The sequence below is a fragment of the Ruditapes philippinarum genome, unplaced genomic scaffold, assembly GCF_026571515.1.
Source record: "Ruditapes philippinarum isolate M1 unplaced genomic scaffold, ASM2657151v2 ctg2555_1_1_1_1, whole genome shotgun sequence".
Classification (NCBI taxonomy): domain Eukaryota; kingdom Metazoa; phylum Mollusca; class Bivalvia; order Venerida; family Veneridae; genus Ruditapes; species Ruditapes philippinarum.
This window is the reverse complement of record NW_026853749.1, coordinates 33,773-57,655: the sequence shown is the minus strand read 5'-3', so window position 1 is coordinate 57,655 and position 23,883 is coordinate 33,773. Positions and strand designations below refer to the sequence as shown.

The window sequence follows — 23,883 nt, the reverse complement described above, 5'->3', positions numbered from 1 at the left end:
GTAATGAACATTATTTTGAAAATGCTTGATGAAAACAGAAGAGCCTTATTATTAAAGCAAGTGATGAAAATATGGGCTCTCTTAACCCATGCTGAGTTTGTATAGGGCAAGATTAAACATAATGAATTTCCTCTAAATATACTTTAATTCTGCAGAAGTACAATGTACAATTATATAATAATATACCAGATATCTCTTATTTTTCATTTAAAACAGCTTGCCTTGATCATAACATGCAAATATCATAAAAAGTTTACACGCTTAATGTTTTTTTTTAAAGTGGGGTGAGGGGGACCCGTTCGATTGGTATAGGACCCAAATTTACTCTTTACCTAGATGACTTGTGCCGTTTTGTTTTTCTCAATATTTTGACTGCAAGACGGCCCCAAATTTTTAAACTATATTTTATAGATTTTCTTCTGCACGAAGGGCGACCATGTCTATATTAAACAAGGGCCCGCAAGCTCTGTGGTATTTCTGATCTTTTCAATCTAAATCTACGTAATCTTATTTTATTTTTCCCTTTTAATTTATTCTTATGTACAAAATTTATCTTACAAGGCACCAGAGTTTTACATAAAGGGAATTTGCAATAAATAGAATTGCATAAAAAAAACATTTTTTTTATTTTTTATGAAAAGCCCCACTTTATCCCTTTCTACATGGGGTACTTCCTTAACAAAGACACTTAAAAAATAATTTTAAAAAAAGTTGCCGTGACTGGGATTTGAACTCCAGACCTCTTACACACTTAACGAGCGCGTTACCCCATCACCACGGAGAAGTTATGCAAACGATGCCTGAATAAAATCAAGTCATTCTAAATTTAGAACTTCCATTGCATTTCGGGTTTGTAATCCTTATCAATTTCAAGGTATTTTGTTCAGGATAAACCTGTTGTTTAAAATTGAAGTAAATAATTTAGCGAAAATCTTCTCGCCCAAACAGTCCGACTTGTAGAACCTATATATTCCAATACTCAGCAGTCAGATTTATTTGTGTAGTATTCGGTAATCGGCATCGCTAAAAATCGCATTTTCATTGATTAAAATCATATTCATCCGCGTAATTTGTGATTGTGCATTTATTGACAATTCTATAAGCCAACGCTACTTTTAAACTTTGAATGCGTTGTAATTTGTTGGATACTTATAACAAAATAAAAATATTTCTTTCTTTTAAATCGCCAATTTTAAGCTGTTTTGAGAACTACTTGTTGTTAGGTTTGTCGTGAAACTTCTGTGATGTTAGCTTTGTATTTACTGATCTTCGATCAGAAAATACAAAAAGCCCTCAAGCACACAATTTGTTGGGCTAAGTTAGTTTAAGATGTAACAGGTAAAGCTTAGCAGCTTGTGATCACAAAAGGATGCATATTTTTGTCAGTTAATCAATTCTGTTGCTTAAGAATACTAGAGCAGTATGAGAACTGATGAGCATAGATGTCCAAATAATAATTTGTGGAAATTTCCAAGTATCACTATATAGTGGTACAGTAGCCCAACAAATTGTGCGCGAAGGGCGACCATCGTCTATATAAAAAAAGCCCTAAAGCTTTCCTTTTTTGTATATGTGCCAGCGACCAGAATCTCGTCGCTAACTTTGACGGCTTCAAATATATATTTAAACTCAACATTTCTTGAAAAAAATTACATACCTGCAAAGCTTATTCAAAATAGAATCAATTTAAGAGAAAATTGATCAGAAAGTTATATGTTTTTAATGCACAACGCTTACAAATTCCTACTCATGTCAACTTTTTTGTTTTACACAGCTAAAACTCTACCTAACGGTAGTTTATCGATTAATCTCACTAGCTTGCAGTATGGACTGTGGGAATGCCATTGTTAACTCGCCAAATGGAAACTGGTTTTGTGGTTGTTTCGTCTGCAAATGTTTTATTTAGTCCTTTATATAGTGAATAAATTAGTGAAGATCTGGAGCTAGGGAATCCAGGCAATAACTCAAACGTTTAGTATAGATTAATACACACGTCCTGGGCATTGATACTGTCATTTTGCAATTATCTATAATTATGTATATTATATTAAAACTGACAAGAATGTATACATATTTCTTATAAAGTTTGTTAGTTATTTGTAACATCTGCATCACTTCGTAAAAAGTACCAACATAATGAATGGGGCTACTCAATTCTGTATTACCAGAAAAAGAACAACAACAAAACAACCCTAAGGCCATCCTTAAAAAAATGTTTGTTTGCAGTAACGCGACCGACTCACAAAATTTGCCCCTACTCAAAATTTTTTTTCATGGTCTGGATAAAAAAAAAATTTTTTTGAATTAGAAAATTATGCCTTGTGCTTGTTTTCGTTCTTTTAAAGGTTAATAGAAGAAATAAAATTTAGGTCTTATTAAATTAGAATTCAGTTATCAATTTATTTATTGTTACCAGATTATCAAAGCATATATTGTCCAGCATTTTGAAATTCCATGTTTATTTGGGAGTACAGTTCAATAAAAAAAAAAAAAAAAAAATCGACCTACCTACCCACCTTGAAAATTCTGGGTCGGGTTACTGCAAACAAACATTTTTTTAAGGATGGCCTAAAAAATAAGAGATCTCCGGCAAAGATACACGTTTTCCTTTTATTATTATTATTATTATTTTAATTACTATTATTATTATTATTATTGGTACGAAGATTTCAAACCACTGTGGAAACTTGATAAATAACTATAAATTTCTTAAAGTGTATCAACCTCCAATGTTTCGTTTATCAAGTTTGCTGTTTAATATCTATTTCTTTTCTTACACAATCTACAAATCATTACAGGAAAATGAAGATAATAATAAACATTTTAAAATTAGAAGATTGTTTCCTTATATCAAGAAAACGTGATTTAGAAATACATTTTTTTTTCAGTAACGCAATCGGTTATTTCATCCACTCTTTCACATGATAACGTAGGAATATCCCCTAAATCAATGTCTGATCATTTTCCGCATATATGTAAGAAAACCAAGGTATAAGTTCTATTGTGTTATAAATAGCAGAGTTTTTTTTTCCAGTTTTTGTTGTAAACGAAGATTATGCGGAGAAATTTTACATTTACTTTGCTTATCTTTCAAGAGCTGTAAAATACGATTTTTCGGCGATTTTTTTATTTATAATTTTCCAATTTCATTTATTTAACCCTTTACCTCATATATACGCGAAACAACACACTTTCGACCCCCCCCCACCCCATTTTTTAGGCCTCAAATAGTGAAAAAATGTCCTATTTGGGCCCCAAACACATGTTTTCGCCAAGAAAATTTTGGACTTGTGAGAGGCTAAAAATGACCCCAAGTCGATCATAATGTAACGTGTAACCAACGCTGAAAAGCCTTTGACTCTATTTCAATCCCTTGAGAAGTTGCAGCACTTTGAAATAAATTTTGATGGAAAAAATCGAGGCAAAATAGTGATTTTTGGCAATTTTGAGATGTCCCCTCGTTGCCATGGTAACAGGAAATTTAAGACTGAGCATGTCGTTACAAAGGCAATGGTCCAGTCAACATTTGTGCCAAGTTTGATTAGTATTGAAGCATTTTTCATAGTTTCATAGCAGTTTGAACTTGTAACTGTGAGGAGGCTTTTCAGTGAAAACGGCCATTTTTCACAATATGCTCATGGGGGAAAGGGTTAAATGAATTAGACTGGAAGAAAGATATTATAAACATCAATCACTTCACAGGCAAATATCACTTTAAAATATTTCATAAATTCTGTTGATAATTTAAAGCACAACTGAAACCATGCCCTAAACAATTTGCGCGCTGAATAACTACAACCATCTGTCTTTTCCCCCCGATACGATACGATCCTCCACTGTAAGTCATGTTGTATACATATGTTTTTAATATTTACAAAAAAAACTAGTAAATTATTCTTTTAAATTCTCTTTCATTTAATGTATCCAAGATTTGAATTTCATTACTTTTATCACAGATGGACTATCAACTTACGATACGTTGCGCTAGAATTGAATTAACTTAAAAACCATTCAAATACAAAGCAAGGGGTCATTAATTTCTCCGCGTGAAATAATTATTTCCCTGCTCTGGACAAAATTTAAACGCTGTGGACAAAAGGATCTGCATGACTATCTTTCATTAAACTATTGGGTACTTCAATTCTAGTTGTATCGGAAGGAATAGGGAAAAAGTGCACTTTGATGGCGCTTGTTTTTAATTTGTTTTTTCTATTCAATATGATTAGAAAATATCTTGAATTAGATCACAACCGGGTAAACGAATACTAGAAACTTTGGACCATGCTTTAATTTTCTTTTACAAATATTTAAATGTTTTGATGTCAATTAATTCTTGTCCTGGAATTTTGTCGGAGGGATCTTGCAGGTTTTCGCTGTTAAAACTATGTGATTTTTCCGGCGACATTATGGTACGAGAATATAATTTTGAAGTATATATTCATCACCAGTGGTGTACTAATATGTTTAAATGAAAACAAACGTTTTCATTGGTTATCACGTTCGCTGTTTACATTTCAGCGACAGATACCATTTTAAAGTTTTTTTGGTAATTTAAATTATTTTTGTCATTTTGTGATTCTTTAAAGGACAATGTATGGTTTATAACAACAAATGTGCATGCCAGTGTGAAAATTTTCATGTTGCAGTGAAAAATTTGAAATTTTGCTCAGCTTGATTCCGACACGGGTTTGATAGTAACTGGTTGAGACGTAAAGACAGAAATCTATGAAATATCAGATTATAATTCGGTCTGTCTTGCAGTTGAAATATTGAGACTTAAGTGGTACAGTTGAAGAGTAACATTTGTACAGATGTGAAATTGGAAGTTTTCATTTATTTATATATGCATTTAGTCTGCTCTTCAATCAACAAAGATCCAATAAAGAAAATAAATAGAGTAAGCAGTAAAACTGAAACATATACCAGTTTATAGACATAGGGCATAGACCTTTTTGATCATGCATTACCTTCATGATCATTTTATACTTGTTTTTCTATAAATGACATGCAGTTTGGCGTAAAACTAAAGATACCACTTAACTTACTCTGTTCTCTGCTCCCTCCATAGCAAAAGTAACATCTATCTGACGTCGATTACTTACTAAAAATCAACATTTTCACCCAAAATTCAGTTTGTTTACTTTCATGAAATTGGTGGATAAACACCGAAAGTATCCGTTATTCACTCACTTCCGGTGAATTTGGCGTCTAACAATTTCCATTTTTAAAGTAAGATTCTAAAGAAACTTCCATATAATAGGTGAAAATATTAAAACTGTTTGAAGAAGAATATATAGAACATCGATAGGTGTATTTGTCATTTTGATAATATATGTGAAAGGTGACTTATTTCATATTGTCACAAGTTTTCGCGAGGGAATATTTTTCTAAATTTTTAACAAAATAATTTTGCAGGAATATTATTAACAAATATGGGTTTTTTTTGTCGCTTACATATTTGTTCTAGACAAAAAATACGTGTGACTTTTAAACGTTTGTTTCTTTCATCTGTTGCGGCATCAAATGTTTGGATACAAGTGTGAGATGCTGAGGATCACCCGTAAAAAGAGCCCCACCATCTTTCCATACACCCTCCATAATAAAACTCTCAAATCAGCAGAATCTGCAAAGTACCTTGGAGTTACTATCTCTAAAGACCTTAACTGGACACAGCATATTAATAACATCACCTCCAAGGCCAAAAATTCTCTAAGATTCATCCAGAGAAACGTCAAAATCCAAAACAGGCAACTCAAAACATCAGCCTATGTTACTTATGTTCGACCGCAATTAGAATACCGTTCCACCATATGGCACCCCTGGCAGAAACATTTAAGTCATAAGATTGAAAGTGTCCAACGAGCTGTGGCTAGATATGTCTGTAATAATTATAATTTCGACAGTAGTGTAACCCAAATGCTAAATGAACTTGGGTGGCCTTCCCTAGAAAGCCGCAGACTCCAGTCCTCTCTTGTAGTGTTCTATAAAATCCAATACAAACTTGTATATGTTGACCATAACCATCTGACCCCAACTAGAAATCTGAACTTCCTGATCCCCCAGTCCCGTACCCAATATCATCTAAATTCCTACTTCCCTAGAACTCTCAGGTATTGGAATAGCCTTCCGTATCAGGTCAAATCCAGTTCCAACCTAGATGCCTTCAAGGATAGGTTGGCGACAGTTACCTTCTAGTCCCCACCCCAAGTATGTTTTTAATCTTGCACTCTTTCTTTTTTTTTTTTTTTTTTTTATCTGTGATCTTTATCTTTTAGTATGCACCTAATACTTTTAACACAGTTTTCCTGACAAGCGCCTCCCAGTCATAGTCAGAATTGGTTGTTCGGGAGTAACATGTAGATGTAGATGATAAGACCTATTGCGAAATCTGACCAGAATAACACATTCTTATATCTCTTTTTAATAGACGATTTATAACCGTGGTATATCGAGTGAAAAAATATGAGTCGTTTTCCATATCTTTGAGTTAAATCGATATATCTATGCCAAAATAATATAAATCAAGCTGTTTTTAAACTGCTAGTTTGTCAAATTGTTGTGATTTAACGGCTAAAAGTACAAACATGTATATATTAGAACATCGATCCATTGTTGACATTATTTCAATATTCATATTTCAAGATTTTTGTACAAATTGTAGTTAAATAAATAACTGCTTATACATAAATGTAGGCCATTGTAACTGCAAAGTAACAAAATAATTATTAATGAATTACAGAGTTTAAGAATGTCTGGCCTAGCTGCAGGAAGAGAAAAGCGAAGCAATGCTGGCAGTAAGATGTCATCTCTGCTGGAGGCAGAGGAGGAAGATGAATTCTATACAACAACTTATGGAGGATTTAATGAGGTAAATATATATATCAGAGATGAAATAAATAATGTTTATAGACTGTATAATACTAATGTTTGCTTTGTAATGTTAAAGTAAAGGTAGTAAAAGTAACTGTATCTGTTATACTCAGTGTTTTTTTTCTTTATATAACTACTAACCTAAAACGGTACTGTTCCCAATAGAAAATAGACATTAAAATTTTTAATTTCCAATGTTTAAATTACCAAAATTGATGTTCAAAATTCCCACAAGGCCAAGAAATTTATCTGAAATTATTTAAATCCAACATATTCATATAAATCACCACTTCATAGTTCTACCTTGACAGTGGAAGCTGTTAGCTATCTTTATTTACTTGTATGATGATTAATCTTATTTGTAGCTGAAAAAATGCATTAAAAAATATTCCCAATATAAGTCAAAATAACGCATTTTTACCCAATCAGTCTGGTACCGGCACCATTCCCAAAGTAGAGAGAAAAAACGCTGATACTGTATTAGTAAAATTGAGATAGTTACTGTTCAAGCTGATCATTTATTACAGGTTGTACATGTGTGTATATAAACTAACTAAGGACCATTCCAGATTGAAAATGGAACATCTCTGTAGCATAGATTTAGTTATCATTAAGCATGAAAATATTTACATAAATCAGTTTATCAAATATTTTCATATGTTTGAAATAAGCTTTTTTTGATATGTTGATGAATTATTTATTGTCCTTTACTGTTGTAACATTGCATACAATTTATGATTATAACAGACTAGAACTTTATCAAATGTTTATTCAGGAAGAGGATGACAAGGAATATGAATCTGAGGTATCAGAAAGTGATGTAGATTATTCCGACATAGATATAGATGAGGATGATGAAGTGAAGAGTGATATGGAAGATGATGAGCCCAAGAGAAAGAAGAGAGGTGGTGTTAGTACAAAGGCTTACAAGGTAACCTTGTATATAATGTCATTTCTTGAAGTTGTACTGAAATTAAACACTACCCTGTAGAATGTTATCAGTTATTTAACATCAGTCTTCAAAACTTCAAAAGGTTTTCACTTGAAACTAAATATATATCTGTGGGATCATAATAATTATTGAATGTCCAAGGTCCATAAATCTTGCATTAATTTTAAATGATTTACAAGTATGGTGCTTTGTGATCTTAGAAAAATATTTTCAACATCAAATTGATGTTTTTATACTTATAAGGCATAAAATAAAAGAGAAATTTATTTACTTTATATGTACATGAACTTTTTTTTATATCATTCTGAAGACTAACCTAACTAGAACATACCGTGTATTTGAAATGTTTTAAAGGAGAATGAATATAACAAACAATAAATCTTACTGCATTTTCAGGAACCAGCTGCTCCAAAAACCAGTGAACCAAAGAAAAAACCTGAGAAGAGAAAATCCAAGCCTCCACCTTCTATACAGATTTATCAGTCTAGTCCAGGTAAATATTTAAAGGGGTTGTAGTATCAATTCCATATGAAAAGTCTTTTACAGTTTCTGCAAAGTTGGGTCAGAAATTACAAGTTGTTCATATATAACTTCATTGTTTTGTCTTTTATTCCAGATTAAAAGCTCAAACATTGCAATTCCTAGACATTTTCTATCTTTTTTATCGGGTGCATTGTACAATTTTGCATATAATTGTAGTAGATAGTAGATATGTCTGACAGAAGAAAAAAAAATTAAAATATTGAACAGTTGACAGTAAAGAGTCTATACACACTGGTAATATATAAGATGACCTTACTCAGAGTTGTTGGCACGGGTTTGTATATAATACCACTAACAGCTAAATAATTAAAAGTAAGCTGTCCTGTCTAAGATACTTGTTCTACATGATATAGTCTATTAAACATAATAATAGACATATATTGTTTCTACTGTAGAAAAGAAATCTCTTAGAAAATCAACATCTGAAAGATCAAAGGAAAGAGCGGAGAGAGAGAAAGAACGAGAGATGAAACAAAAAATGTTAAAAGAGATTGCAACACAGAAACGAGTGGCGGAGGTTAGAAGACTTACACAGGAGGAACTTCTGGAGGAAGCTAAAATTACCGAGGAATTGAACATGCAGTCTCTAGGTATGAAACGTTTTATCAATCTGAATCATGAACATTTTTTACTGCACGCTGATTGATTGTAAAGTAACTTATTATTTGCTAGGATGAGTATATATATATGCCTGTAAACACTGTCCTTTTTGAGCTAATCTGTTCTGAAATTAAAGTGTGTGTTTGATAAATCTTACTTCCAGCTTTCTTGTATTCATATTTATATGTACTTTGTTATTGTGTAATATCTTAATCAGGCAAATATTAAGAACTACACTAAAATTTATTTTGCTCAAGACATTTACATGTATTTAATTGCTGAAGATTTTATGAAAATTTTATTGTAACATACTCTTCTTCTTAGATTTCCTTGCTGATCATGTCATGTAAACTTTGTTTTAGAAAATTACCAACGTTTAGAGTTAGAGAAGAAAAGTCGGCGAGCAATTAAGCAGACACAGAAGGGACCAGTAATTAGATATCACTCACTAACAATGCCACTGATTGAAGAAATTCCAGATGATGATGATGACATGTGAGTCTAGTTGATTTTATTTTATTATCATTTCGTCTATAGATTTGTTATTAGTACAATCTGTGTTATTATGCTTACATATATCACATAATTCCTTACCATAGTGTTGTAAAGGATTAAAAATCAATAAGAGTGAACCTGTTACTGCATTATAGTGACAAGCTGGTTCTTTCTATCTGTACTTATTTAGAGCCACCCTTTTGTCAAATCTTTTGCCTGTCTGGTAAGTTGTCTGGTCAGTTTTGTAACATTAAAATGTGTAATGATTTCTGTAAACAGTAAGAATTTGTTACATTTTAGGATAGATATAAAATCTCACTGTCTATAAATCTGTGTTAAATCTTAATCATGTCAAATCTACTTGTTGGTTGTACATAATGTAAAAATATATTCACAAATTCAATGATAGCACACTTTATGTAACTGACATTAACTGAAATATTTAAAAACAAATGTGAAAAAAACCCAAAAAACAATAAAACAACAAAACACAACAGCATACATAACAAGTATTTTAGCATGAATTGAAATAAATAACAAATATTTGTACAATTCTTTTTGTTTAATTTTTCCAAGACAAAAGTGTAAACATTTAGAAGCCATTATATAGATTAAGGCATGTATTATTTGTATGAATTATTGTATTATTTCAGGGAAGAATCAGCACACAAAGAGCCTGTTGATACGGGAGAAAAATGTGAACGTTCATTTATTACATTTACTGATGAACGTATAATCAAGGACTACTTTCCGGAGAAAAGATCGAAACCTCCTGTAAAACAGTTTTGTCCAGTTACACGTCTACCTGCCAAATATTTTGACCCTATAACTCATACTCCATATGCTACACTGCAAGCATTTAAGATTATCAGAGAGGCATATGCTCAACAGTTACAGAATGAACCTGTCAAAAAATCAAGAAACGTTTCTGACTCATCTGCTGAAATCACTGTGAAATGATGATAAAGTGTTATGTGTTTTATCCACAGGATCTGCTTGTTGGTCTTCACAATTTCTGGGCTAAGTTTGTGTAATGGAATAGTGTTGATTTGAATTAAGAATTTTCAAGATATTTTCAGGGCTTTAGATAACAGATTATCCTTCCTGTTCAGCCAACAATTTACAGACAGACCATGCAGATAACCAATCTAGCCCAACTCTGTTTTTGTGTTACAGGCAATTGTGGTACAGGCAAGCAGCTAGCACATTCAATGTGTTAATGCATGTATAATCATGAATTGGACAAATTCAGGTAGAAGGAAGGGACATATTTATCTGCATCAGTACCAGATTGAGTCGGCGTTGTAGAATGTGTTGATGGGATTAGCATAATGTTCTATTTTAAATGAGATGATTCTTGAGGTTTTGATCAATATATATTATACAATAGTTGTTTATACCTCTCCCATTTCTACTCAGATTACAGGCTGTGATGAAAACTGTATTATTGTGTTGACCAGCATTTTCAAATAGTAATAGTTTTTGTTAAAAGACATTGAGTTTTTTTTCAGCTCCATATTTCTTTTAATTTATTTTAATTTACTTAGTACATGTAGTTAGATTAGGCCAATTAGTAATGACTGTAAGGTACTGAAATGCAAAGTTGAACAACAGCAAACAATACATGTAGCTGTGCAATGGCAATATGTAAACTTTCTATTTCAACATACATAAAAGATAATGTGTATTGGCACTGTTTAATGCAACTTATTTTAGTACTGTAATAAGGAGGTATGAATAAAATGACATTGCAAATGATTGATGTAATTTGGTGATTTTTAGCTCGACTATACAAAGTATATTGAGAGATGTCCTACTTGCCCCGGCATCGGCGTCTGCATCCAGATTTCAGATTAAACTTTTGGTGCAGTAGAATATTTTTCACTTTAACTTTTTTATTTCTTAAGTTATTAACTTCAAATGTTCCTTATCATCAACCATATCTTATGGGACAAGGTTCATAACTCTAGCATCAATATTTTCAGATTTATCTCCCCTTGAACTTAGAATTTTCCTTAAAGAATATTATTCTTTACGATAACTTTTTCATTTCTTAAGGTATCAACTTCGTACTTCAAATATATCTTCTTTATCATCAACCACATCTTATGCGACAAGGTTCATAACTCTAGCACCAATATTTTCAGATTTATTTCCCCTTGGACTAAGAATTTTCCTTAAAAAGTATTATTTTTTGCTGCTTATTCTTTATTTTCTAAGCGATCAACTTCATACTTCAAATATATGTTCCTTATAATTAACCATATCTTATGTGACTCTAACACCAATATTGCAAGAGTTATCTCCCCATGAACTTAGATGTTTTTTTACTTGAAAAATGTAATTTTTTATGATAACTTCTTTAGTTTTAAAGGTATCTACCTCAAACTTCAAGTACATATTCCTTATCATCATTTTTGCAGAGATACTTACAGGTTTATCTACCTTTGAACTTAGAATTTTTTTAAAGAAGTATATTAATGAAAAAAACTTCTTTATTTTTTAAGGTTTCTTCATTATAACTTCTTTATTTTTTAAGGTATCTTCTCCAAACTTCAAATATATATTTCTTATCATTACACACATGATGTGTGACAATATCCATAACTCTAGTGTGACTATTTCCAGAATTGTTCCCCCTTGAACTTGGAATTTATGTTAACAACTATAACTTCTAACTGTCATAAGGAGAAATATATTTATATCATATTTGATTTTTCTTTCATAGTTTTGTCTTCCTTACTGCGTCCAGTATTTAATTAGTCGAGCTTCGCGGTCTCCTGTGACAGCTCTTGTTTGTTTACATTTTTACCAGTGACAGTTGAAACAAATAATAATTACAAGTGTATATTTTATTTACTTTGACTCTTTTGGACATGGATTATTTAATGAAAGGTCAAAGCAATCAGTAATGAGCAATGTCAGTTGGCACATCCATACAGTTTGACAAATCCCTGAACAGCGTTTTACATTTAAATATCATAAACTGATATTTTACAGCTGTATTCCAAAGCTAGACATGGTAACATTAAATGACTTTACAAATCAATGTTTTGTTTGATTATTATAATATCTAGCACCATTGATGTCATATGAAGTTACAACTTTAAATTTTAATGTAAACGTTCCTCAAAGTTTATATATCTTAGGTTCAATACATGATAAGATTTTCTCAAAATTAGTGACTGAGTGACAGATGCAAGTACAAAATCTGATTTACCTGTTTTACCTCACTTTATGTTTACTAACTTATTTAAGTCTCATCCAATACATGTACATATAATAGAAATACACATTTAAAAAGCTTAAAATACATGTAAATGGACATTTTATAAAGAATTATAGGAGACTGCATGTATGTTGTTACAAACATATTACAAGTACATTGTATCATAATATATAATCCACATTTAAATGGTTAGATTATCATTTCTAATCAGTGTCTTTATGAAAAAAACATAATGTAAAGTCATACATGTATATCAACTTTGATCAGATCAAAAATAAACAGATTAGTAATTATCATCTGCCTGCTAAAACAAAAGAACCAGTAATATTAAATAAAATACACATATTTGTATGATAGATAAATATTACTTAACTACATACATTAAGTAAGATCTTTAATTCTTTACAGTTTGACAATACAATGTATTTAAAAACAGCTAAATTCTTTGTTTCTTTAAAAAAAATGTGAAATCACCTTAAAGCTTCTTTTTTACAATTTTCATTTTAGCGCAAATTGCTTAGTTTAAAGCTTTTGTGGTTGTCTGTTGTCATTGTAACCCCGATTTCTTTAACTGACATCTCATCCAAAACCCGAGTTGATGGATTTTTATCACACTTCACAGGAATGATCCTTAGGTGGTCTGCCACAAAAGATATATACATTGTGTCACTTTTATGCATAAGTGGGTCACAGACATAAATCATCAATTTTTTTTATAAAAAACCTCAGAAACAACAATCCCCAGAGCTCAGATATATGGCATGTAGCATCACCTTGTGGTCACCTCCTGGGGTCAATAATTGCCTTGTCCTTTGGATGACTTGAGTTTACATAGACTTGTAAAGTAAAAATATCTTAAAAATCTTATTCTCTAAAAATCCTAAAGCTTAGATATTTGGCATGTAGGATCATGTTGTGATCCTCTACAAAAGTTATGTAAATCATGTCCCTGGGGTCAAAATTGGCCTCTACCGGGGTGGGGGGGGGGTTACTTCATCCATATAGACTTATAGGAATTTCTTTTGTGGAAGTACAATGTCAAAAGCTTAGATATTTGTCCTGAAGCATTTCATAGCAGACAAATACGAATATTTTAGAAAATAATTGCCTAAAAATGAAAAGAAAACTCAAATTCCAATGTGACCTCATTATAGAAATAGTCTCCGTCTCACAAGAATGATAACTCTACCCTGCATGATTTTTCAGTTATTGCCCTTTGTTATTTTTCAAACTTAATTTTTGCCCAGAGGTTTCAAATCTGTAATCACTTCAGCCATCAGTTTTCATTACCAAAATACCTCTTAGAATTGAATTATTCTGCTCTACTACATATACATTCTTCCAATGAACAAACACATTCGGCGGGGGATGGCCATGTTAACATGGCTTTTGTTGACATTAGCATTAATAAATAAAAATTGTGACTTTTTCCAGCCAAATATTACAGGTGAGCAATTAAAAGCCATAATGGCCCTCTCATTGTGAAGTAAGTTTTTGTAATAATAAATTTACATTTTGCACTATTATTCCAGGGATATTTTCTTATCTCTTCTAATCCTGTCAGTGGGAGTAATCTTGTTTGGGTTAATAACTGACTAAAAACAGACAAATAAACCAAACTATTTAAAGTGTTTAATTGACCTGTATTTGACCTTTGATCAACTGTCACCTTGTTACCAAGTTTGTTCTATATGTTTTGATAATCATTAATCTGTTCTCCGTTTTATACGTTAAAATGAAACAAAAATATGTATACAATGTCCACTTTTATGAATGCTTACAACCTATTACTCAAGCTGGTGTTAAATATTATTTAATACTTGATAAGATGTTTTCATTTTTTGTTAGAAAGGTAAGAAGATTATGAATATAAGTGTCCTTTGTGGATACAGGGTATCAGACAATACAGGCTTGTGTTACATTCATTTGGATAATGTGTGTAATATAGCAAGGTGGTTTAAAATACAGTGAACAATGAAAACCAGGACATTTTCATACAAATATTAGATCCTGAAACCCTTCACCAATTTTGTCAAAACTTCGGATACGTGGCATTCAAAAAAGCAAAGTTTTGATTTCTTTAATCGGAATGAATAGTTTATATTGATTTAGAATATGTAAATTATCCTTGAAATTCCTTTACCCTAGATTTAATCATGCCACTCACTCTGTGTCAAGGGGTTTCACTAAAGGGGGTAATTGACCATAAATTAATTCAAACTTGATGATGATTGATAGTAATTGGTAGTAATATAATGATTATATAAGATCCTTGAAGATTATGCAAGTTATCTCTATTTCATTCAGAACCTACTTAAGTTGACATGATATTGTATGCTCTCTAATAAACGCTCTGCTCCTGTACTCTGAAATGTGTGTCTAAAGTCTATAGTGAATGATATATGCTTAACTTGCTCAGGAAGATCTCGCTTGCCCCGCTGGGCTTTATTTGTGCCACGAGCCCAACTTCAATGTTCATATATAGATTCTTACGGGCAAGTGACCTTTACCGATTCGTACGGGCACGTGACCTCAGCTACAAACGAAGATGGTGGCATATTGAATATAATAAAATGTTTTTTTTTAAATGTTTGCCAGTAACTGGTTTTTACTAATGGCATTATCAGATCTGGTACAAGAGATGTACTGAGGAAACCCTTAATCTTGAATATGCGGCCGGCCTTGTGGTTGCTCTTCAAACTTTTGCTTTAACGAATAAGAAGTTGAAATTTAGTTTCAATAATGTGGATCATTGTCTACACTCTTGGTTCTTAAGGTAAATGTACTCACAAGGGATTGCCTAACATTCCTTTATTATTGGTACAAATGTAGAACTGAAAAATAAAATAAAAAAGATGTGATTGAATTAATATGATTATAAGATTAGATGAAATGTTATGGGGTAACAAAGGACATATGAGCCGCGTCATGACAAAACCAACATAATAGGTTTGCGACCAGCATGGATCCAGACCAGCCTGCGCATCCGCGCAGTCTGATCAGGATCCATGCTGTTCGCTTACAAACCCAATAACAAGTAGAGAAACTGATAGCGAACAGCATGGATCCTGATCAGACTGCGCGGATGCACAGGCTGGTCTGGATCCATGCTGGTCGCAAACCCATTATGTTGGTTTTTTGTCGTGACGCGGCTCATATGTACTCCAGTTCATGGTTATTACTTAACCTGTCCACTGCTGAAACCGAAGGTCTTCCACTTAAGCTAGAGCCTAACAAGTCTGAATATTCGTGCAGTTAGGCAAGGCTCTAAATTACCAGCTTTAAAGTGGCATTATGCTCATTTTATTCATGTTCAAGTTGAGCCGAAATTGAATTGATATAAATTTCAAAAGCTTGACTGCTAAAATGGTGATTTGTTAAAAGTTGTTTTAGAAAATGTTTAAGATTTAATATAAATCTGCCTAATATATAAAAAGACTGCTCCACTTTTTTTATAAATTGAATATTACAGGTTTACTTTGATATCTTTTTACAGAAATTTCCGTGGATCATGAGGTTTATTTATCATTCATGCGCAGTAAGTTATAAAATTGAAAGGAATTATGGTAAAATGTTAACTTTTTTTTTACTTTCACCTGTCCCCTTGGATGGACATAATGTCACTTTAAACTATGAAAGCCTGATAAATCCATTTAAGAAATTTAGTGTACTTGAAAATGATGAACGTTACTTTACAATAAAGCATTTAATCATTGATGATGTACTATTATGCTTAAATGTTTGAAAATATATTTGTAAACGTGTATATATGTTTTTTACACTACGCGATCAACTTTTACACAGGAGCAAAACAGAACAGAGCTTATTGATGTAGGCCACCACCCTGTTACTGTACGATAAAAAAAAGTGTGGATACCCTTCACCTCTATACAGACATTCGGATATTTTATGGAATCGGAAAAAAATACATATACTTTTATATCCGTATTTATAAAATTATTGATTCATAAATAATATATTTTCTCTGGTACTGCCAAACGCCATTATTGATTCGTGAATGGTATATTTTCTCTGGCATTGCCTTACACCATTATTGATTCATAAATGGTATATTTTCCTTGGGATTTCCTAACACCATAATTGATTCCTAAATTGTATATTTTCTATTGTGTTTCCTAACACCAGTTTCAATTGATAAACGGTATATTTTCTCTGGCATTGCCTAACACCATTATTGATTCATAAATGGTATATTTTCCTTGGGATTTCCTAACACCATAATTGATTCCTAAATTGTATATTTTCTATTGTGTTTCCTAACACCAGTTTCAATTGATAAACGGTATATTTTCTCTGGCATTGCCTAACACCATTATTGATTCATAAATGGTATATTTTCTCTGGCATTGCCTTACACCATTATTGATTCATAAATGGTATATTATCTCTGGCATTGCCTAACACCATTATTGATTCGTAAATGGTATATTTTCTCTGGTATTTCCTAACACCATTTCTGATTCATAAATGGTATATTTTCTCTGGTTCTGCCTAACACAATTATTGATTCAAAAATAGATTTTTTTTCTCTGGCATTGCCTAACACAATTATTGATTCTTTAATTACATACATGTATTATCTCTGTTGATGACTCACTGTCTTCTTAAAGTAGATAATTTCAATGATGGAATGATAAAATTACAACGATCATATAACTATATATTATCAATTTAAAATCAAGGACTTTCAAACATAAGTCTAGTGAATTATGGTACCTATTATATAGAGCCAATACAAACACATTTTCCCTTTATATAACAGATAAGAAAACGGACCAAATATTTAATGATTTTATCATGTCATCATTTACACCGTAAATTATTTAATAGACGTTTACCCGTTAACCTTAAATAATCATTATATTTCAACATTTTTTTCATGATCAAACATAAGATCATTTATCCTCTGGTCTACATTGAATAAACTAAAATGTATGCCCTACTCTCCTAGCAGGTGTTTTGACATTAAGATTTTATTGTATATTTTCTATAGTCATACTTTGCAATCGATTGTGACTATATATTATAATAAAAGTTCTAAAATTTAATGACATTAAAATGATACTGTTGTTAAACTAGGATTTGCCTTATTCTTGCACTTAACAGGTACTTGTCAAAATACAGTATGTCTTTGTATGAACTTAATTAAAGCTGTAACTTAAAGCAATAACTTAAGTTCATGTGATCATAGAAATGCCCCATTCGTTCGCAACAATCAACAATATATTTAATTATTCCTCTTTAAATATACGCTATGAATGAATTATTGTTTTCACTGGTCATTGCTCTTTATTTTGTTGACATAGATACATGAAATATTTCTGTGTATTTTGTGTTTACTTTATAATTGATATTTTTAATTAAACATTGGACAGTTCTGGTATCCGCTTTGGTATAATGTGTTCCGCATGGAATAAGACACCAACATCGAAAGCTTTGTTTTCTCATGTATTCTATTCAATAAATCTATTGAAATCTCATACCCTTACAAATGTTCGTATTATTTATTAATCTTTAAACGTGAAGGAGCTAATTGATTTCTGACATTCTTTTTCATTTTGAACCGGATATTGTGAAAAACGTCTGTAATAAAATCCTTGAAGAAATGACAGTACTAAAGAGCGTGAATCAAAAGTCACAGTTTCATAAAGTTTACAAGAATGTCTTAATAATATAAATACCACAAGTTTGAAATGAAATTAAATCAAATATCAATAAATAGAAGTGGGTGCTTAAAAACGTTAACGTTTAGGTAAAGAGTTATATTCTTTGATTATTCTTTTATTCTGCCATATGACACTTCTGTTAATATAAATGGTCAAAAATACAGTACATGTAACTGAGATCCCTTTTTATTGTAAACTACTTTAAAAAATTCAATTATTTGATATATACATGTATTATTATTCAACAATACGGTTTCACAAATGAACAATATCTCACGTGAAGCACTTAAAAAGCCACTGTACATAGTTAGATTAGATACGTGTTGATCGTTGCTGTATGTATATTTCGGAATAGTAATCCTTAGACAAACATTCCGTTGTGCAAAGTTTATGAATTTTTTTAAAGAATTGATCCATTATATTAAAAGCAGTTTGTTTTATCACCATTTCTGTATCCCTTCTAGGATGTATTTTGCATTCTTTATCTTCGGAGAATACTGTACTTTTTGTTCAACGGTATTTTTTTTATTTTACAAAATTTTGCTAAAGAAGATTGATTTATAAAGAACAAACATGAAAACTGATTTTACTGTCATTGATATATTCAGGCGCCTAGAAAACAATATCTGTCAACTGAAATAGAGAGATCGAGTTCTATGTAATAAATTTATGTTGCATTTTATTCATTTTCTATGTCGTCTGCTCCTTAGCAATTTTAAGATTCTGTTTCTGTAAGATTTGGAAGACTTTGGCTAACTTCTTTCAAAACAGTGTCATCAATTCCTTGAGCAGACGCGCGTCTCGCAATATCACCGAACTTCTTTCTAATTGACACTGTAGAATCTCTACGTTTCTGCATTTCCGAAACTGCGCCAATCACTATTTTAGCAGTCTTCATTTGTTTTTGTTTGTTTGATTTATCTTGTGTCACAGAATCGTTCGAAGAACTAGATTTTGAGTCCTGATCCTTATTAGGAACATATTTTGCATTAGGCCTGTAAGATTTACTTATTTGTGGCTCGAGTTTTTGATAGAGATCATGAAGTACTTCCATACAGTTCCCGCAACTTGGCGCCAAAACCGCTCCACTCCCGACCGAGGTTGTAGACTGGCGCGAGAGCAGCCGACCATCCATTCTAATAAATCACTTGTAATCCCTCTTCTTATGAATATAAAAATTTATATCATAAAACCGTACTTCTATTTAATGTAGTTTAATTAATATTTATTTCCTTTCTCTTTTTTTTGTAGAAGTTATTCATGTAAAAACTATTTTTAGTCCAGTGGAAATGAAAAAAAATCACACCAAAAAAGTAGATCGTTTTAAATGTAGGTTATTCCAGTAGGTCACATATTTCTATAATTGTTCGGGAAATATTGACATTTCCCAACTTTTTATTTAAAATAAAAGCAACATTCAAGATCAATGGTCAGTGGCGATATAACACACTGATATCTCAACAATCTAACAATTTCACTATTGAACGTATCATATATCAAATATAGAAACTATCCGTTCTATTATTTCACATGCACCAATTGCTTGTCATAGGAGTGTAATCATTTCCCTTTTAACGGGTCTTTCAACGTTTTTCTCTCGATTCCGCTATAATATAATGTTAGACTGTTAGCGACATGGTTGAACTTTTACTTGACTTGGTTATTTTAGTCGGCGCAGTTTGAAATTGTATTTTTTTACGAGATCAAAGTTTTAATAAAATCATTGGATGTCTCCACAATTTTTCCACGTATGAGCATGAATGAATATGTTTAGAAAATTCTGCAACACATCTTAAAAGTGTTAATGAAATAATTACCGTATAACCTGTCAAATTTCCGCAGTTATTAAAACAGATTATAGTGGTTAAAACCTTATCGTGAACAGTTATATTGACATGAAGTGGTGCGAGTGCTAATTCGTAAATTTTCAATAAACTTTCTAAAGGAATCCGCCTTATAGCCGTCTTTTAAATGATAAATTACCACTAAAACCGAATCGCTCTCGCGTCTCTTGGTTTGAAAAGATTCTTCGATTTATTTCTACTCAATTTTTACACTTCATTTAGCGTTACTTATAAAGTCGCTTCTGTGACCGTCAATTTCAACCCTAATATGTTAAAAAAGGTGGCCGATTTGATCATTTTAGGTCAAAAAGAAGCTATTTAAAACGCATATATCTGTGTTTTGTTACTGAAAAATGATATAGCTTGCCTTTAACTGACATAAATGACGTTAATGTACGATATAAAATTGAGCAGTCATCAGTTACTCTCTTCGAATTCATCTCAGAGTGTACATATATATATATATGAGACGTGTCACGACAAAACCAACATAATGGGTTTGCGACCAGCATGGATCCAGACCAGCCTGCGCATCCACGCAGTCTGATCAGGATCCATGCTGTTCGCTATCAGTTTCTCTACTTGTAATAGGGTTGGTAAGCGAACAGCATGGATCCTGATCAGACTGTGCGGATGCGCAGGCTGGTCTGGATCCATGCTGGTCGCAAACGCACTATATTCGTTTTGTCGTGACGCGGCTCATATGTACTTCGCGAAGAATGAACAACTACCATAGTATAGACGACGGCAGATTATTTGCAGCACCAAAGACGTAAATTTATGTCAAAATAGAAATTAATTAAACATTAATGAATAGTTGTGAAAAAAACATTATGCTAAAATTTAGATAACTAATACTTCTCATTCTCCGTTCCCATTTGTTACAATATAAAATACATGTTGTATTGAATTCAGTACTTAAAATGAACAATATGATCTCCTTTTTGTTTATTTATCTAGTCATAATTGTATTTTTATATTGTGATATTAGTGATTTTTGACTGTTATTTTTCTGTTTGTTTGTTGTTATAACCAGTTGCATATTATATGAACTGAACTGAAACTGAAAATGTTGCCGGCTCGGTTTGATTGAGTCTGTTCATGGACGGTGCGGGAAAGTGGAAGTAATCGTCTACGCCCCGTAGCACCGGCTTAAAAAGAATTTCAACATTAAACACTAAGATGGGTAAATTTGAAACTTAGAAATCTGAATTGTGGAAAGAACGGCATCTTTAACCTTTTAAGACTAATAAACATTTTAGGTCATGTTGATCTATTTTCCGATTCATTCATTAATAATCTATGGCAGAGATTCGTATATATAGCTCTGTGTTTATGGAATATTAGAAATATCACAGAGGTAAAATCTCACCACTTTTCGTGCTTCAAATTACACACGGGCAACAAGAAAGGAAAGTACTTTCTCTAATAGTTTATGCAAATTGGTGCATTTATTTAAAATCTTGATTTTAGCCTAAATGACTTTAGAGATGGACTTTTGTTTCATTCTACAATATGTTTTCCAACCACTGTCTGTATTATGAAATGCATGCCTAGTTACATTTGAGCCGTGCCATGACAAAACCAACATAATGGGTTTGCGACCAGCATGGATACAGACCAGTCTGCGCATTACACGGCTCATTTACTGGTATCTCTACTTGTTATACGGTTTGTAAGCGAACAGCATGGATCCTGATCAGACTGCGCGGATGCGCAGGCTGGTCTGTATCCATGCTGGTCGCAAACGCATTATGTTGGTTTTGTCATGACACGGCTCATTTACTGGACCCTAATAAGCTTCCGTATAAGGTAATGTAAAGTTATATGCTGTGTCTCCTAGGCAAATGGATCATTTCATAATGCACACGCACGCACGCACGCTCGCAAGCAAACACGCATGCATGCATATATACAATAAAGTAGTCATGTTGATGTCAAAGCTGGACTGACATAAAAATAATGTGATATGTTGAATGCTATCATATATTCCATACTTCAAGTTAAACACAATTAATTCTATTTGGATGCGATAGACATATAAAATCCTGCATAGGAGGCTATTATTGTTATGCGAGACAACAGTCAAGTGCAATATCAAATATTCCCGCATCAACTCGGTAAGTGTTCAGTTATAAGATTGTTTTCTTTAACAATGTTTAAAAGCTGAACGAAGATTGTTAAAAAAATTACGTGAATATTAATGAACAGCTTCCTCCAAGGAATTCAGATAAAATTGAACGTCATTGTTCACAATGATTTTAATCAGGCGATAGTGTGTTAGAAAGGACGACGGTGTAGTTCAAGCTATTATGTTGAAAAGTTGATTTCGGAACAACAATCAGAATATAATGTGCATGTTGCGTCAACGTTGCTATCTAGTGTTAGTCTGTTAGTAAATCATGATTAAAACTTGTCTAGACGACTGCTTTAAAAATCAATTCTGTGACATGTGTGATAAAATAATAAAATAAAAGTAGGAGAAATCTTGTAATTTAAACACAGGGATATATAGGCCTAACATATACAATGCACTCAATTAAATGACACACGTCAATAGGATGGATGTTATTTTAGTTTAGTAGCGTACGTCCAGATCCCATATGTAAGTAATTACATTTATAGTCTAAGTTTCATGCTTACGCACGTTCACCGACTTTACAGCTATTACCGCTGGTCATCGGGCTACTGGTATCTATCTATCAATCTCCTTGGGGAGTCTTTTAACTCCGCTTAGTGCAGCCGACAATTTGGCGCAACGGAATTATACCACCCTCGCAGGTACCCATTTACACCTGGGTGAAGTGAAGCAATCGCAGGTAAATTTCTTGCTCAAGGAAATTAGCAGTGCCCCTGGTGGGGTTCGAGTCGAACCCGGGACCTCTCGATCCCTAAGCGCGCGTCCTACCACTGGACTACTGCTCCTGTATATGTGGGCTTTAACGGAAATTCAGCGTTTTCTAAACATACTGACTTATTTAAGTAATTGAAAGAAGTAACGGTTATCAATTAGTACATGTCAAAAGTGTTTTTCCCTGTATGATTAAGATCTGAACATTAACAACAAAAATATCCATAAAATTGTTACTTAATTCTATAAAGTGTATGATAAAAATATACCATGTGAGTTGACCACCAGAATTCACTGAGGGCACAAGTTTCGACTGTAATTAAGACGAGTGTTGGCAAGGCTGTAATTAAGTAGGTCCTGGCTTAGAAAAGTCTGTAATCATAAATTTATAGACCGTAATTTACTTAAACATTCACATCTTTTCATGCATGTACAGTAGAGCTTATTAATATAGTTTACATGTATACTTGCACGTGGGATCAGTTCGCAGACGAATTTTAACTTTGAAATTCCATTTGACGCAGGTTTAACAGGCACTATATAGCCCGCTACTAACAGGAAACGCTACTAACAGGAAACTACATGTATAATGTATATGTCTTTAAAAAAATCGACTCAGATTCTGTTGAGGGTTTTGGTTTACTGTTGAACGACTTAACCAACATAGCTTTTATATTTGCGCGCGAAAATAAGCACTTGTCGATTTCGAGTAAAGCTACTAATTAGAAATGAACAAAGAGGGTTATTTATAAGGTGATATCAGGTACGTATATTAATAAACGTACCTGGTGATATCAAGCTTTTACAAACCA

At 32.3% G+C, this 23,883-nt stretch overlaps 2 protein-coding genes across 5 annotated transcripts in view; one reads left to right on the top strand and one right to left on the bottom strand.

Annotated features, from left to right (window-relative positions):
• LOC132737715 (KICSTOR complex protein SZT2-like) overlaps positions 1-5,182 on the bottom strand; it is a 118,531-nt gene extending 113,349 nt beyond the window's left edge. The window contains exon 1 of the mRNA XM_060725043.1: positions 5,046-5,182. Within this exon, the coding sequence (XP_060581026.1) occupies positions 5,046-5,066 (21 nt within the window). The 5' untranslated portion in view covers positions 5,067-5,182. The remainder of the gene's footprint in view (positions 1-5,045) is intronic.
• On the top strand, positions 5,159-11,218 carry LOC132737720 (vacuolar protein sorting-associated protein 72 homolog). Of its 4 annotated transcripts, none has more exons than XM_060725051.1 (7): positions 5,159-5,229; positions 6,740-6,868; positions 7,646-7,801; positions 8,219-8,315; positions 8,761-8,955; positions 9,328-9,460; positions 10,114-11,218. In XM_060725051.1, exons 2-7 carry the CDS (start codon positions 6,749-6,751, stop codon positions 10,418-10,420), a joined length of 1,008 nt encoding a protein of 335 aa, XP_060581034.1. In that variant the 5' UTR covers positions 5,159-5,229; positions 6,740-6,748; the 3' UTR covers positions 10,421-11,218. The 4 variants fall into 4 exon arrangements, with proteins under 4 accessions (XP_060581034.1, XP_060581033.1, XP_060581035.1 ...); XM_060725050.1 differs by having other exon boundaries at positions 5,174-5,308; XM_060725052.1 differs by having other exon boundaries at positions 5,210-5,341.
• The last annotated feature ends 12,665 nt before the right edge of the window (positions 11,219-23,883 follow it).

What these genes read in the sequence shown, in the direction of transcription:
- LOC132737720 (XM_060725051.1), top strand. Translation starts at nt 6,749, where the DNA reads ATGTCTGGCCTAGCTGCAGGAAGAGAAAAGCGAAGCAATGCTGGCAGT. An exon ending in GATTTATCAGTCTAGTCCAG is followed by an intron (nt 8,316 to 8,760) that starts GTAAATATTTAA and finishes TTTCTACTGTAG; the next exon opens with AAAAGAAATCTCTTAGAAAA. An exon ending in ATTGAACATGCAGTCTCTAG is followed by an intron (nt 8,956 to 9,327) that starts GTATGAAACGTT and finishes ACTTTGTTTTAG; the next exon opens with AAAATTACCAACGTTTAGAG.